The 13,658-nt window shown below is 41.5% G+C and overlaps 2 protein-coding genes across 8 annotated transcripts in view; one reads left to right on the top strand and one right to left on the bottom strand.

Annotated features, from left to right (window-relative positions):
- itga10 (integrin, alpha 10) overlaps positions 1–4,219 on the top strand; it is a 44,961-nt gene extending 40,742 nt beyond the window's left edge. For 4 of the 6 annotated variants that reach the window (XM_049480481.1, XM_049480479.1, XM_049480480.1 and 1 more), the window contains 9 exons: positions 136–212; positions 580–669; positions 1,474–1,558; positions 1,657–1,770; positions 1,867–1,974; positions 2,287–2,400; positions 2,630–2,725; positions 3,209–3,322; positions 3,717–4,219. In XM_049480481.1, the coding sequence (XP_049336438.1) occupies positions 136–212; positions 580–669; positions 1,474–1,558; positions 1,657–1,770; positions 1,867–1,974; positions 2,287–2,400; positions 2,630–2,725; positions 3,209–3,322; positions 3,717–3,773 (855 nt within the window). In that variant the 3' untranslated portion in view covers positions 3,774–4,219. Of the gene's footprint in view, positions 1–135; positions 213–579; positions 670–1,250; positions 1,385–1,473; positions 1,559–1,656; positions 1,771–1,866; positions 1,975–2,286; positions 2,401–2,629; positions 2,726–3,208; positions 3,323–3,716 lie in introns of those variants that run through there. The other 2 variants (XR_007439559.1, XR_007439558.1) reach the window with 2 other exon arrangements.
- Positions 4,220–4,815: 596 nt separating this feature from the next.
- polr3c (polymerase (RNA) III (DNA directed) polypeptide C) lies at positions 4,816–13,078 on the bottom strand. 2 transcript variants are annotated; one of them, XM_049480621.1, is made up of 16 exons: positions 12,919–13,078; positions 12,134–12,280; positions 11,042–11,306; positions 10,723–10,929; positions 9,331–9,410; positions 8,211–8,315; positions 8,009–8,101; positions 7,721–7,801; positions 7,479–7,530; positions 6,710–6,770; positions 6,464–6,614; positions 6,256–6,357; positions 5,906–5,955; positions 5,501–5,650; positions 5,133–5,216; positions 4,816–5,102 (listed from the first exon to the last, which is right to left on the bottom strand). In XM_049480621.1, the coding sequence occupies exons 2-15, from the start codon at positions 12,278–12,280 to the stop codon at positions 5,135–5,137; spliced, it is 1,626 nt and encodes a 541-aa protein (XP_049336578.1). In that variant the 5' UTR covers positions 12,919–13,078; the 3' UTR covers positions 4,816–5,102; positions 5,133–5,134. The 2 variants fall into 2 exon arrangements, with proteins under 2 accessions (XP_049336578.1, XP_022519255.1); XM_022663534.2 differs by having other exon boundaries at positions 4,816–5,216.
- Positions 13,079–13,658: the final 580 nt, after the last annotated feature.

Here is a 13,658-nt window from a genome sequence, read left to right as displayed (position 1 = left end):
CGGTGGGTGTGGTGGGTGTGGTTGGCGCGGTGGGTGTGGTGGTTCTTCCAGTTTAAATGGGCGATTATTTAGCTCTCACTGGTCTGGAGGATTTATTTGTCGTAGTCGTTACAAAATTCTCTCTTTCTTTTTCAGGTTAATTTTATGCTGGAGTTTGAGTTTAGTTGCACATCACTTGTCAGTAAAGTCCAGATGAAGCTAGTGGCAGCAAGGTAATCACACACACACACACACAAACACTAATATAAACCTAATATACATATATACAATATATATATTGTCAAATTTAATTTTATTGCTAAAATAACATTATTTACTGTTTTTGCAATTCATAGTATTTGAAGCACTGAATGAAGTGAATTAAGTTTTTTAACCCAATCATAAATACACTGTGTTTTACAGTAAGACATACTTTAATAAATCGCTGGAAGAGAGAAAACAGTTTTATTGAGTTCTGTTTAACTTCCTGCAGCTCATTTCAGCTCACAGCAGAAACTGCAGCAGATTTTCCAGCAACTTAACATATATTGACATCAAACTGTACATACATTAACAAGTGTGTGTGTGTGTGTGTTACAGTGACAGTGTTGAGCGGGAGAGCACTCTGTCTGATAACACAGTTCAGTTACAGACTGTAGTTCAGTATGAGCCGGATCTCTTCATCACAAGGTGAGATTTCTTCTCCTCCATCAGGAGAAGCTTCTTTATGTCAGAGATTTATAACTAAAAGTATAAAAAAAAATCACTTTTCTGTCTCCACACACACTTATCATTCTTAATCCATAGAATTAATATGCTGTGGTTCCATCTTTTACAGCTAGAACAGATCCAGCTAGAACTGTTCTGGATGGCTTTCCACAAACTTTTAAAGCTATTAATGAAAATAATAAAAAACAAAAGTAGGAAAAAAAGAACCATTTTAACAGAAAATGAAAGTGATGTATTACTTCAACAAAATCTAAAACCTATAAAACCTTTACCTCCTTTTATTAAACATCACCAACATCTTATAAAACATCATCCAGATATTAGTCTGTGATTTCAGTTTAATTTTATAATTCCGTCTAATAAACCTCAGCTTTACATAGACAAGGAGAATATTATTGATCTACACAGTTACTGGTTATGACAACCACCAAACCCAGATTCCTCAGCAGAGCACTGACAGTTGGCTGTGGAATATTTAGTAATATTCCATTAATTAAATGAATATGGAGTAGTGAAATTTCACGACTGGACTTGTTGAACAGGTGCTGCTTCCTATCACTTTACCACAGTGCTGGAGTTCACTGAGCTTCTGAGAGAGACCCGTTTATAGAAGCGTCTGCAGGACGAGCTGCTGCTTTTATTAAACACCTGTGGAGACGGAGGAGATTCAGGAACAGTTCAGTGATCTGGATAAATATAGTGTTCATGGTTTAATTTGTTTACATGGATTCTTTGTAAACATGGACTTTGCTTGGTTCTGTACAGTGACTCCAATCTGAACCGGTATGAGGTCCATCCCACCAGAACCTTGTCGGAGGGGACGGGACCAGAGTTCTACACACATTTTAGGGTGCAGTAAAACTTCACAGCTATCAATAAACACATAAGGAATGAAAATTACAATACATTATGTAACGCTGAGAGGTAAGGGTGTGTGTGTGTGTGCAGGTTCAGAATCTGGGCTGTTACGTGGTGAATAATCTGGAGCTGAGTGTGAGTTTACCTGCTGTAGCTTCAGGAGACAGAGTCTTCTCCTCTGTGGTGGAAGCTTTCTCCCACAACGTGAGTCTACTTGCACTCTCTTACTCCAGTATGAAGGTCTAATAACAATAATATCCAGTATGAGGTTCTAGTGTGTGTGTGCGTGTGTGTGTGCAGGCGTCGGGTGTAAGCTGCAGTATCAGGAATGATCTGGCAGAGCTGAAAGCTGCTCAGAGGGACGTGCGTCCGCTTCACCCTGAGGACATGAAGAAGAACGAGATACTGGTAAAAACCTCCTCCATCCTGCACAGAGACAATCCAACACACATTGGTTCTCAAACAGGTCCTTTAGACAGTCCCACAGAGCTGTTGCTCTAGCAGAAATCGTAACACAGTGATGAAGCATAGTCTATAAAATAAAACTTTAGGAGCAGCGATTAGTGATTAGTGAGTTGGCTGTTCGGTTGATTAATTATTTGTTATGATTGCACAGATAAATATTGCACCACACACACAATACCCTAAATAATATCTGTCTAGTTGATTTAATGTTTATCAGTTTTTCAGACGTGTTTGAAATGTATTGTGTGTGTGTAGAACTGCAGCACAGCCTGGTGTATGGAGGTTGTGTGTGAAATTCAGCAGCTCCTGAAAGGACAGACGGCGTTTATCCGCATTACCAGAAGAGTCCACGACAACTTCTTCAGACAGGTACACAAACACCAATATAAACAAACTTAAACATAAACAAACACAAATGTGATGTTGACAATGATGTTGACTGTATGTGTGTTTGGTTGATAAACAGCTGTGTATTGGCTAAAACCTGATACACTATTAGTGATATATTTGTATTGCTTAAAACAAATGTTAATAAACTGTGATGAATATAAAGCATTATAAAGAATATAAAGTGTGTGTGTGTGTGTGTGTGTCTCAGGCTAAGTTTAAAGCTGTGATGATCGTGGGATGGTATCAGTTGTCTGCGAGGGAGTCCAGTCTGATCACGCTGGGCAGTGCTGCCCTCTGGAGGGAGGTGAGAGAAAATGACTGATCTCAGTGATACCGGTCTAAATCCAGCCCTTTAAAGGGCCCAGTGCACCGTACCACGAACACCACTAGAACCGCACCACGAACGCTGCACGTACAGTTAATAACAGCACATTGAACAGTATTTAATACATGTTAACAGCATGGAATTATCTCCACAGATAACAGCAGTACAGTACAGCCAGGACTGATTTAATGAGACACTAATAGACGCGATAAACCGTTTAGTACTTCTTTACTGCTGCTGATGTGCAGGGCGGCCATCTTGGATTCTAAGCTCAGGGTTGTGAACTAAAGAAGCTCAGGTATTAAACACAACCTGACTGATCCCCTGAATCCGGGATCAGAGGTCAATTGTGTAATTTGACTTTTCAGTGAGCTGTTTCAGCTGAAAGCTACAGTAGGTGTTGGGTAGGAGCAGCCGGTGTTAGGTGTGTGTGTGTGTGAGTGACGGGTGCTCTGCTTGCAGACGGTGCTGGAGGTGCTGAAGGGTCGATCCATTCCCATCTCTCTCTGGATCCTGATTGGCAGCATCATCGGAGGCCTGCTTCTACTCGCCCTCATCATCTTTATCTTGTGGAAGGTATGAACTTTAAACTAACCCTGACCAGCTGGTTCTTCAGTGGTTCTTCAGTACTGGCAGTGATTCTGGGTAAAATCAGGTCAATGTTTAGATGGTCATTTTTTTTAGTGATTAAGTGGATTACAGCTCTGTTACTAAGATCTGAGTCACTGGTTTAATACTGGATCATGCTGCTTCTCCATCAGCAGCCGGAGTCTGAGAGAGAGAGAGTACAGTAGGTCATGCTGCTGCATTTATTGGAGGAGGCGTGCTCTCGTGCTCACCCTCCTGGTGTCAGTAGTGTTAGTAGTGATGGGGAATTACAGTAAGTGGGTGGGGCTATTCGGTATGGAAATGATTACAATTATTTTAAAACCTATGAAACTAATGAAGCTGTATTTTGGTTATTCCTCAGCTGGGCTTCTTTACAAGGAAGCAGAGGACAGACCAGGATGAGAACCATGAGGACTGAAATTCCCCACCGGGGTTGACGGTTCTTCTGTGGAGAGCCGAGCTAGAACCTCCTAACTCCTCCTCGTCTTCCTCTGGGAGCAAAGCTCCTCCCTCAGCTGGACTCTTCCAGAGAACAGTGGGAGTGTGATAGGAGAGAGAGCGGTGGTGAATAGAGCCGGTCGTGTTCGGGACTCCGCCGGGTTTCCGACCGCCATTAACCACCCTGCTGCAGCAGCGGCACCGCCATCGTCCCGCCGTATTTACTCCACAATGAGGAGGAGGAGGAGGAGGAAGATGAGGAGGGAATAGAGACTCTGATATGCACTATTCATAAGTTCATATCCAGTAAACTTAAAATTCACATCAATCAACTTTATTTATCTCTGATCAGATCCTGTTGTCTTTTTTTTACGGTTTGTAAATCGTTTTGTAACATTAATAAAGTTTTATAAATCATTCCTCACATATCAAGAGCTGTTTCAGATGTTCTAGACTGGTTTTATTTTTCTTCATAATTTCTTTTTTAATTAAATGTCAATTACACAAAACCCAGTTATATGATCTAACTGTCCTTTCACTAACGCTTCCGACACTAGAAGAATAAGGACGAGCACACACCTCCCCCAATACATGTGAAGTCAGACTCCGCCTTCTTCCCAACTAGCACCAATCAGAGCAGCATCTCTAGGCAGCATCACAGTGCACTCAGAGGAAAACGCTCGATGCCCAGCTCTGATACATCAGCTAACAGATGCCTGAACTGACCAGCATCACAATGAGAGTGATCTACTGTACTCTCTCTCTCTCTCTCTCTCTCTCTCTCTCGGACTCTGGCTGCTGATGGAAAAACAGCATGACCTACTGTACTCTGTCAGGGGTGATAGCAGGTGCAGGGGAATTATGGGAGTAGGAGACATGCCAAAAATCATTAGACAGTCCCATGACATGTGGCATGTCACTGTATATTTAATTAGGCAGGTGAGGATTAGACCCGCTGTTCACACTGCTGAACTGGTTTGTTCATATTTTATTTGGTTTAAATTACCAGATTTAGACGTGAGTGAAACTTGTTAGATTTTTTTTATTTATCCATTAATTTACAAACACAAAACAACACAGAGTTTATCACTAGTGCACAGAGTTTATCACTAGTGCACAGAGTTTATCACTAGTGCACTGCTTCTTTCTTTTTCTAGCAGTAAAATAAAATAAAACACAACTGTGATGTTCTTTTTATAATCAATAATTATAGCTTTAATACATTTAAGTATAGCAAAAATACAAAGCAAATTATTCACAAATTATTCCCTTACAAACGCGCAAACACACACACACACACACACACACACACACACACACACACATACACACACACACAGTTCAGTGTGAGGACTGGGTGGAGTTAATGTAAGACTCCAGGAGGAAGATGGTCTCGTCCACCTGGTTTTCACTGGAGTCCAACCTGTTCAAACAGCATTAAATAAAGACTTAGTTTATGATAAGATTTTATTACATATTTATTTTAGAGAAATTACATTTTTAAGGAATTAAAATTGAGTACATTTACAGCTATTTTATAGGAATTTCAAATTTCAGGGGGCTATTTTTTGTTATTTAGAAATTTTGTAAATATAAAATTCATTAGTATATCATTAGTTATTTATAAATTTATATTTATTTATATAAATATCTAAATACTAAAATTGGAAATAACTGCAAAAAATGACAGGAGTGGGTGGTGGCTACTTGTTGATGTGGTGGCGGAGAGCCTCCAGCTGCTGTCTCTCCGGCGCGGTGATCATCTCCTCCACGTCACTCAGCTGAGCCGCGTCCGCCCCGCCGCCCTGCAGCGACGCCAGGATCGCCTCGATCCGCTGAGACTTCTCCAACAGACGCCTGCGGCACAGCAACACACGGCACAACCGCGTCACCGCACATGGCACAACAGCGTCACCGCACACGGCACAACCGCGTCACTGCACAACCGCGTCACTGCACACGGCACAACGGCGTCACCGCACACGGCACAACCGCGTCACTACACACGGCACAACCGCGTCACTGCACACGGCACAACCGCGTCACCGCACACGGCACAACCGCGTCACCGCACACGGCACAACCACGTACATAAAAGCTTCTGGGACTCACCTGTTTTCTTTGGTCTCAAACAGCCTCCTCTCAATCAGGTTACCCACGGCCTGTGTAACACACACAAGCGCACACAAACACACACGGTATAAATCGAGGTGAGATTTAACACAGCAGCAGTGCAGAACAAATTATTAACGATAAACGATTAAAACGATATGCAAAATCTCTTGGAATTCGCTCTCAACCAAATCGAAACAAATCCATCAAAAAACACAAAAATTTACACAAACATCTACACAACACATCACCTTCACAAATAAAGTAATGAATAGAACCACTGTGGATATCCAAACTCGCTGGATATAGTGTGTGTGGTGAGTGTTGGTAGTGTGTGTGTGTGTGTGTACCTTGTAGCAGTTGTGCAGCAGTAGGCGGGCAGTGGGCAGCTGGTTGACGGTGTAGAGGTAGAAGGTGCGGGACGGGGCGAAGTCGGGGGTTTTGGGGATTTCCTGTAAAAACAGAACAGATTTCTCAAACTCTTTAAATAATAAAAATCTTTCTTTTTCTGAGCCTTGGAGTCGAATGTTGGTGTTTTGGTAGATTTGGGTTTTTTACCTGCAGCTGGACGAGGTTTTGGGAGAGCAGGGTGTACAGCATATCTTTAGCCTCCTTCGCCGGAATCATCGCAAAATCCTCCACCTGCTTCTGCTCCAGGTGTCTCTTTCTCAACAGCAGCCGGAAGATCCGCGCCGACCGCGAGCCGAACCTGCCGATTCATACCGGAACCACACATTTAGATTCATACCGGAACCGTTTCATACACAAACCATACAGATATAAGTGACCTTTAACCAAACTGACCTCTCCTGGACCACAGACTCCAGTGTAACTCTGGCCAGGTTAGCTAGTGCTCTGTGCAGATCTGAACATTCAGTCAAGGAGTTCTAATATTACAGCACTTATTTTATAATAACACTCTATATACAATCCACACGCTCATTCTCACAGACTGCAATACACTACAGGAAGTGTATGCAGGTTCTATAAAGCTCCATATATAAATTATTAATAAATAATAGTATAACAAATCAATAATGATAAATGGAGAATTGGATTACATAAATAATCATGAGATAAGTTTCACGACTACAGGAATTCAGTTCGGGTTCCTGGTTTAAAGGTTTGGGTTTGACCCACCATCCAATAGACTCACAGGATTACAATCAAATCTCATTTCTCTGCGTTTACTGTAGTTATCCTGAGATAACTGAGCGTGTGTTGGTTTATTGTTTGGCTTAAAAAATGAAACGATCTTTAGAGATTTTATATTTACAATCCTATCACTTAAATGCTTTGCTTCTTTTTTATATCCAGTAAGTGGCAGTAATGCATCAAGTACATAAATCTATGGAAGAAAAAGAAGTATACGCTGCTTTAATAAAATAATAAGATAAAATAAATCTTTTTTTGTCATTATTAAAAATGAAAACATTTGAAACTTTTTTCCTTCTTTGTGACAGTTTTATATAATTAGACTATTTTAACATATACATATAACATATATACAACATATACAGTCAATAGATATTGACTTTTTTTTATTAGTTGAGTGTAGTGCTGTAAAGGATACTGACGACATACATTCCTCCTCCACTGTCTCCCGTCTTACTGACGAACTCCATCTGAAACACAAACAGGAACAGAGTAACGTCTGAGAAATGTTCAGCTTTTTTATTGTTCTGTTTTTACTAGAAGACTGGAGAACCACAGACACCAGTGAAATACAAAAATAATAAATGTATTTGTTTAAAGAAAAGAGAATATTATAATATTTAATTAGAATGAAAAATTCTAATCTGGGTGTGTTTTTACCGGATCGTCCACCAGTAGAGTGAGATACTGGTCCAGAATGGGTCTGCTGATGTTGTAGCTGACAGGAAGAGCTCTAAATATCTGACAGAAAAAGAAAATGAATCATAGAATTAGTGTGTTTATAGACAGTGTGTATGATTGAGGTTAATATAGTTATAAACTTTACTGCCAAAAGTATTCACCCATTCACCAATCAGTGAACTCAGGTGTTCCTAAATGTTTTTGTCTCCACAGGTGTTTAATAAGAGCAGCAGTGTGTGTGGGTGTGGGTGGGTGTGTGTGTGTTACCTCGTTGGCTGAAAGGGCCTGTGTGTGTGCAGTGTTAGCTGGTGTGGTAACTTCACTCAGTCTCAGCATGGTCCTCACGATCTCACTGCTCGTCTGGAGGAGAAACATTGAGTTTAAACACCTGATCAGGCCCTACACAACTGTACACTGTATGTGTGTGCAACACTATGTGTGTGTGTGTGTTTAGACAGATGGACTGTACCGGGTCCAGTTTGGAGGCCACAGCACTGATGATGGACTGATGTCTAAAATGCAGATGAAACCTCTCAAAATTCACCTGCCAGAAAATCCCCTCATCACCACACACCTGTAGACAGAGAGAGAGAGAGAGAGAGAGAGAGAGAGAGAGAGAGTCGGTCATTAGGTTCTGTGGTTTTCTGTTATTTAGTATATTCAGTACACCAGTGACGACTTTCTCCTTCAGCACATTCCAAACTGTTGTTCTGGCTGTGCTTTAATGGCTCTTTCCCCACATAAACTCTCACAGCTCTCTGGGTTTAACGTTACTGGTTCCTCCATTTACTATAAAAGCACAGTCTGAACAGATAAAACCCAAATCTGAAACTGAGGACTGAGGAAACACCTGGACAAAAAAACACACCTGAGAGTCACATGATTTAGTAATATTACTCACAAGAGAAATGTGTGGCTTCAGACAGAAGTGTTATTTTTTAAACTGTGTATACAGGTGTGGTTTGTGCATAGCACAGGTGTGCACAGGTGTGGTGTGTGTCTAGAGCACAGGTGTGGTGTGTGCAGAGCACAGGTGTGGTGTGTGCAGAGCAGAGGTGTGGGTGTGTGCAGAGCACAGGTGTGCACAGGTGTGGTGTGTGCAGAGCACAGGTGTGCACAGGTGTGGTGTGTGTAGAGCACATGTGTGGTGTGTGCAGAGCACAGGTGTGGTGTGTGCAGAGCAGAGGTGTGGGTGTGTGCAGAGCAGAGGTGTGCACAGGTGTGGTGTGTGTCTAGAGCACAGGTGTGGTGTGTGCAGAGCACAGGTGTGGTGTGTGCAGAGCACAGGTGTGGTGTGTGCAGAGCACAGGTGTGGTGTGTGCAGAGCACAGGTGTGCACAGGTGTGGTGTGTGCAGAGCACAGGTGTGCACAGGTGTGGTGTGTGCAGAGCACAGGTGTGCACAGGTGTGGTGTGTGCAGAGCACAGGTGTGCACAGGTGTGGTGTGTGCAGAGCACAGGTGTGCACAGGTGTGGTGTGTGTAGAGCACATGTGTGGTGTGTGCAGAGCACAGGTGTGCACAGGTGTGGTGTGTGCAGAGCACAGGTGTGGTGTGTGCAGAGCACATGTGTGGTGTGTGTAGAGTTCACCTCATTCTCCAGTCTGGGTTTTTTTGCATTTATTTCTTCTGCCTCTCCGTCTTCATTCGACCGCCGTCGTTTCCCCCGACCTGAGAGACACAAACACACTTTTACACACTCAGATTACTGGGTTGTGGGATTAGGAATGATAATTCAGTTTTTTGCTTGCTGGTTGCTGTGGTATTTCACATGGTTGCTATGGTGCTGCTAGATAATTGCAATACTGTTGTAATACTGGTTGCATGTGTGTTTCTCTGTGGTCATTATGGTATCCCTTTCTTTTTTTTTTTTTTATAATTTTATTTCTATTTTTTTCCATTTTCTCCCCAATTTACACGGCCAATTACCCAACCCACTGATTAGGACTCCCCCTATCACTAGTGATGCTCTAACACACCAGGAGGGTGAAGACTAACACATGCTTCCTCGGATACATGTGAAGTCAGACTCCGCCTCTTGTCGAGCTGCTGCTGCATTTTCCAGGTGGTTGTTATGATGTGTCAGGTAATTTTTGGGAAGTAGCATTACGTCATTAATGACTGCTACTATTGTATTTGATAATTGTGAGATTTAAAGGCTGCACAGGATTCCGATGCCTGGTTGCATAAAACAACTCAAGTAAATTATTTCTCTTAAGATTCCCCTTAAAAACACCTTAGAGTTCAGTGTGCAGCAGAAAAAAGTGTTATCTAAGAGTTTTCTTAATGGAAATCATTATTAACCCTTAAATCCTCCCTTAAGTAGAGAATTGCCCCTAAATAATCTCTTCAGTGTTGCATAAAGTCCTTTAACAATCTTTTCCCCAGAACTATTTATGAGACCCAAAACTGTAACAACTGAAATCTGAGGAAACATCTTATTGAGATTAATTGTTTAGTACACAAAGAGAGAGTGAAAGTGAGTGAGAGAGTGAAAGAGAGAGAGAGCAAGTGAGAGAGAGAAAGAGAGAGAAAGAGAGAGAGAGAGGTGGCTGACAGGCAACTGAACTGTAATCTACATCCCCAAATCAGAAAAAGTCCGGACCGTGTGGAAACAGCACTGGATCAAAAACCGTCATTTAACAAAAAACAATAAAACCACAAGAGATGACTTTACACAACTTAATCACCAACAAACTCTACAATACAGAATTACTAAATTTACTAACACCACTTACAAATTTACTGTGCACAACACAAGCCTTATATTACATTACACAACAGGCCAGTGATTGTGACAAATAAAAGAAAGTAAATGGAAGAAACACTGTGGTTTATTAAAATCTATATTTTCCAAAACTGCCCCAACCTTTTCAAAATTGGAGGCAGTGAATCCAGCACGCTGCACCCCGGCATCATTAGTAAAGCCAAAGGTTTTGTATAGACTAAGAGCAATTTTAGGAACCAGGTTCTAGATACTGACCGGTGAGGTGGACCTGTGGTATTAGATAGCAGTCTGGGTGAGTCTCGGGCCGAGCAGGCTGGGGAACAGCGGAAGCGTCCGATGATCCTGAAGATGCTTTTCCAGCTGTTCCCATACTGTCCACTGGAGGGCAGCGCTGCAGGAAATGGGTCTCCACCAACCGGGTAAACGCAGTGATGACCTCACTGTATTCCATACTCTGACCATCTACACACACACACAGAATTGTATCACTGTTTAATTTTATTATAAGAAACCACTACCCTGTGCTTCCACTCTCTGGCCACTTTATTGGAAACTCCTACATCCGCACACTTACCCTCCATGCTGTGGGTCAGCCGGTCGGCGACGGTCCTCACGGTGCAGCTCATGGTCATCTGACCCCTCTGGAGAATCTCCTCGATCACCAGCTCGCCAGTGTCTCCGTACAGGCTCTTGGCGGTGTAGATGTATCGTGGGTAGCGCAGCATGTAGAGAATACGCTCACAGTTAGCCGTGTACTCCACCGGACCCCCGGGACCCCGGCGGCCCGGTCCAAACACACACATCCCATGCTGGACCAGCACACACAGAGACTTCTTCACCTAGGAGATCATTAAAGGGAAAGTTCAACCAAAAATCTACAGACAATTAACTGGAGCTATAAGGTTATCTGAGCCAGAGCTTAGTGAATAATAAGTTATTACAGTTCTTACAGGAGCAAAATCACACAGCCATCATCTCAAACCCCAGATACAATTCTTCAGCCAACACAGTTCTGCTCTCTGAGCTGTGCTTATTTAGTTAATAGCAGGAGACGCTAGGCTCATTTTGCTAAAAATCTGAATTTAGACCGGCACAAACACCATCACCGCACAACATGTTCTGGAGTATAACAATTTACGTCCAGTCGATTAACTTTAGCTTAGCATGCACTTATTATAAAATGACACTCAGAAATAAATCCATACAATGTGCTTAAATGTTAAGGTGTTCCTCAAGGCAGCAGACCTTTTTGTTTTTGTTTTGGTATCACTGTCACTGTTTTTACCATTATTGTGTTTTGTTGTTAATGTTACTATTTTGGTATTATTATCATTCATTTAATTATTAATTTTGTATTGTTTGTGTTCTGTGTACCCTTGGGTGGGTGGGATCTGGGTTGTTGTTTGTAAAATTGTGAAAAGTGAAAACCTATAAATAAAGTTATATAAAAAATAAAAAAAAACCTTTAGCTTAGCATGTTCTGTAATAAAGCTGTGATTGGTCAGGGGGAGGGTACTGTAATAATAAGTCACCATGTTTTCCTCCTGGTGAAAGATTGTATAATTCATCATCTGTGTAATTATTTAGTCCTGTAGTGTACAAACCACACCCACTAAAATATTTCTCATTACAGTAGAGTATAGTAGAGTATAGTAGAGTACAGTACCAGGTCGAGTGGGGTGCTGGTCTGATGGGCTAAAGCTCTCAGGTTTAGAGCTCCACTCCTCAGGAGCTCCGTCCCCATCTTCTCCACCACCTCCCCAAAATGCTCCTGCAGCAGCAGCCCACACAACCGCACCTCCTGCGCCGTCATCTAAACACACACACACACACACACACTTACACACATCACATAAACACACTAAAATCACACAATTTTAAGTTACTAAGTTAACGTTAGCTGTTAGCTGAGTTAGGTAGCATTAGTTGAGTTATTGAGCTAGCTGTTAACTGAGTTTGTTAGCGTAGGTTTAGTTATTGAGTTTGCTATTAGCTGAGTTAGTTAGCGTTAGTTATTAAATTAGCTATTAGCTAAGTAATTTAGCGTTAGTTGAGGTACTAAGTTAGCTGTTAGCTGAGTAAGTTAACGTTCGTTGAGTTACTAAGTTAGCTGTTAGCTGAGTAAGTTAACGTTAGTTGAGTTACTGAGTTAGCTGTTAGCCGAGTTAGTTAGCGTTAGTTGAGTTACTGAGTTAGCTGTTACATTAGTTAGTTAGCGTTAGTTTAATTATTGAGTTAGCTGTTAGCTGAGTTAGTTGAGATACTGAGTTAGTTGTTAGCTGAGTTAGTTGAGATACTGAGTTAGTTGTTAGCTGAGTTAGTTGAGTTAGTTGGTTGAGTTATTGAGTTAGGTGGCGGATTTGGCGGATTTAGCCGGGTAGCGCTGCTGCGGCTTTCGGGCTGTAGGTAAGTATCCCTCCGCCTCCCCAGTAAATAAAGAGCCGTACTAACCTTTGGGTCTCCGGTCTGCACTGCAGTGCTGCTCCGCACCGCTTTAATAAACCGGGCAGGAACTGAATTATTACAGAATTTAATACTGGATTAATCTATAAACCCTCTCACACACACCGGCTACTACACACACCTCACACGCGCTTACAGAACCGATTCACTGATTCACTGATTCAAATCCATCACCAGCCGATTCTGTGCAGTTTCAAAAATCCGCACAAACAATAACTATCGCTAGTATTATTGTTATTGCTGTTTATAATAATAATAATAATAATAATAATAATAATAATAATAATAATAAAAAGAAGAATATCTAGATAGATAGATAGATAGATAGATAGATAGATAGATAGATACTTTATTTATCCCGAAGGAAATTTAGGCATCCAGCAGCAACAACACAATACAATAAGAAACATCCTCAGACAAATCAAAACACAGAAGAACAGAAAATATATAAGGCTATAAAAACCTAACTATACAAGGTAAGGATCTATCTCTAAACGGAGCAGTGCAGATGTTGCTAATGCTAATTAAATAATTAACAGAGTAAAGTGCAATGTGCAATGACATTGATTACGAAAGTGATTGATGTGACATAGAAATATAATATAAATATGCATACGTTAGAAGACAGTTCTAAAAAGAGAATGTGAAAATGTGAATACCCAATCAGGAGTAAAGTGTATTTGAATGTAAGTGAGGTTGGGGAAATGTAAATAATTAAGTGATTGGGC

This window comes from Astyanax mexicanus, chromosome 6, assembly GCF_023375975.1.
Source record: "Astyanax mexicanus isolate ESR-SI-001 chromosome 6, AstMex3_surface, whole genome shotgun sequence".
Classification (NCBI taxonomy): domain Eukaryota; kingdom Metazoa; phylum Chordata; class Actinopteri; order Characiformes; family Acestrorhamphidae; genus Astyanax; species Astyanax mexicanus.
This window is presented reverse-complemented; position numbering and strand designations above follow the sequence as displayed.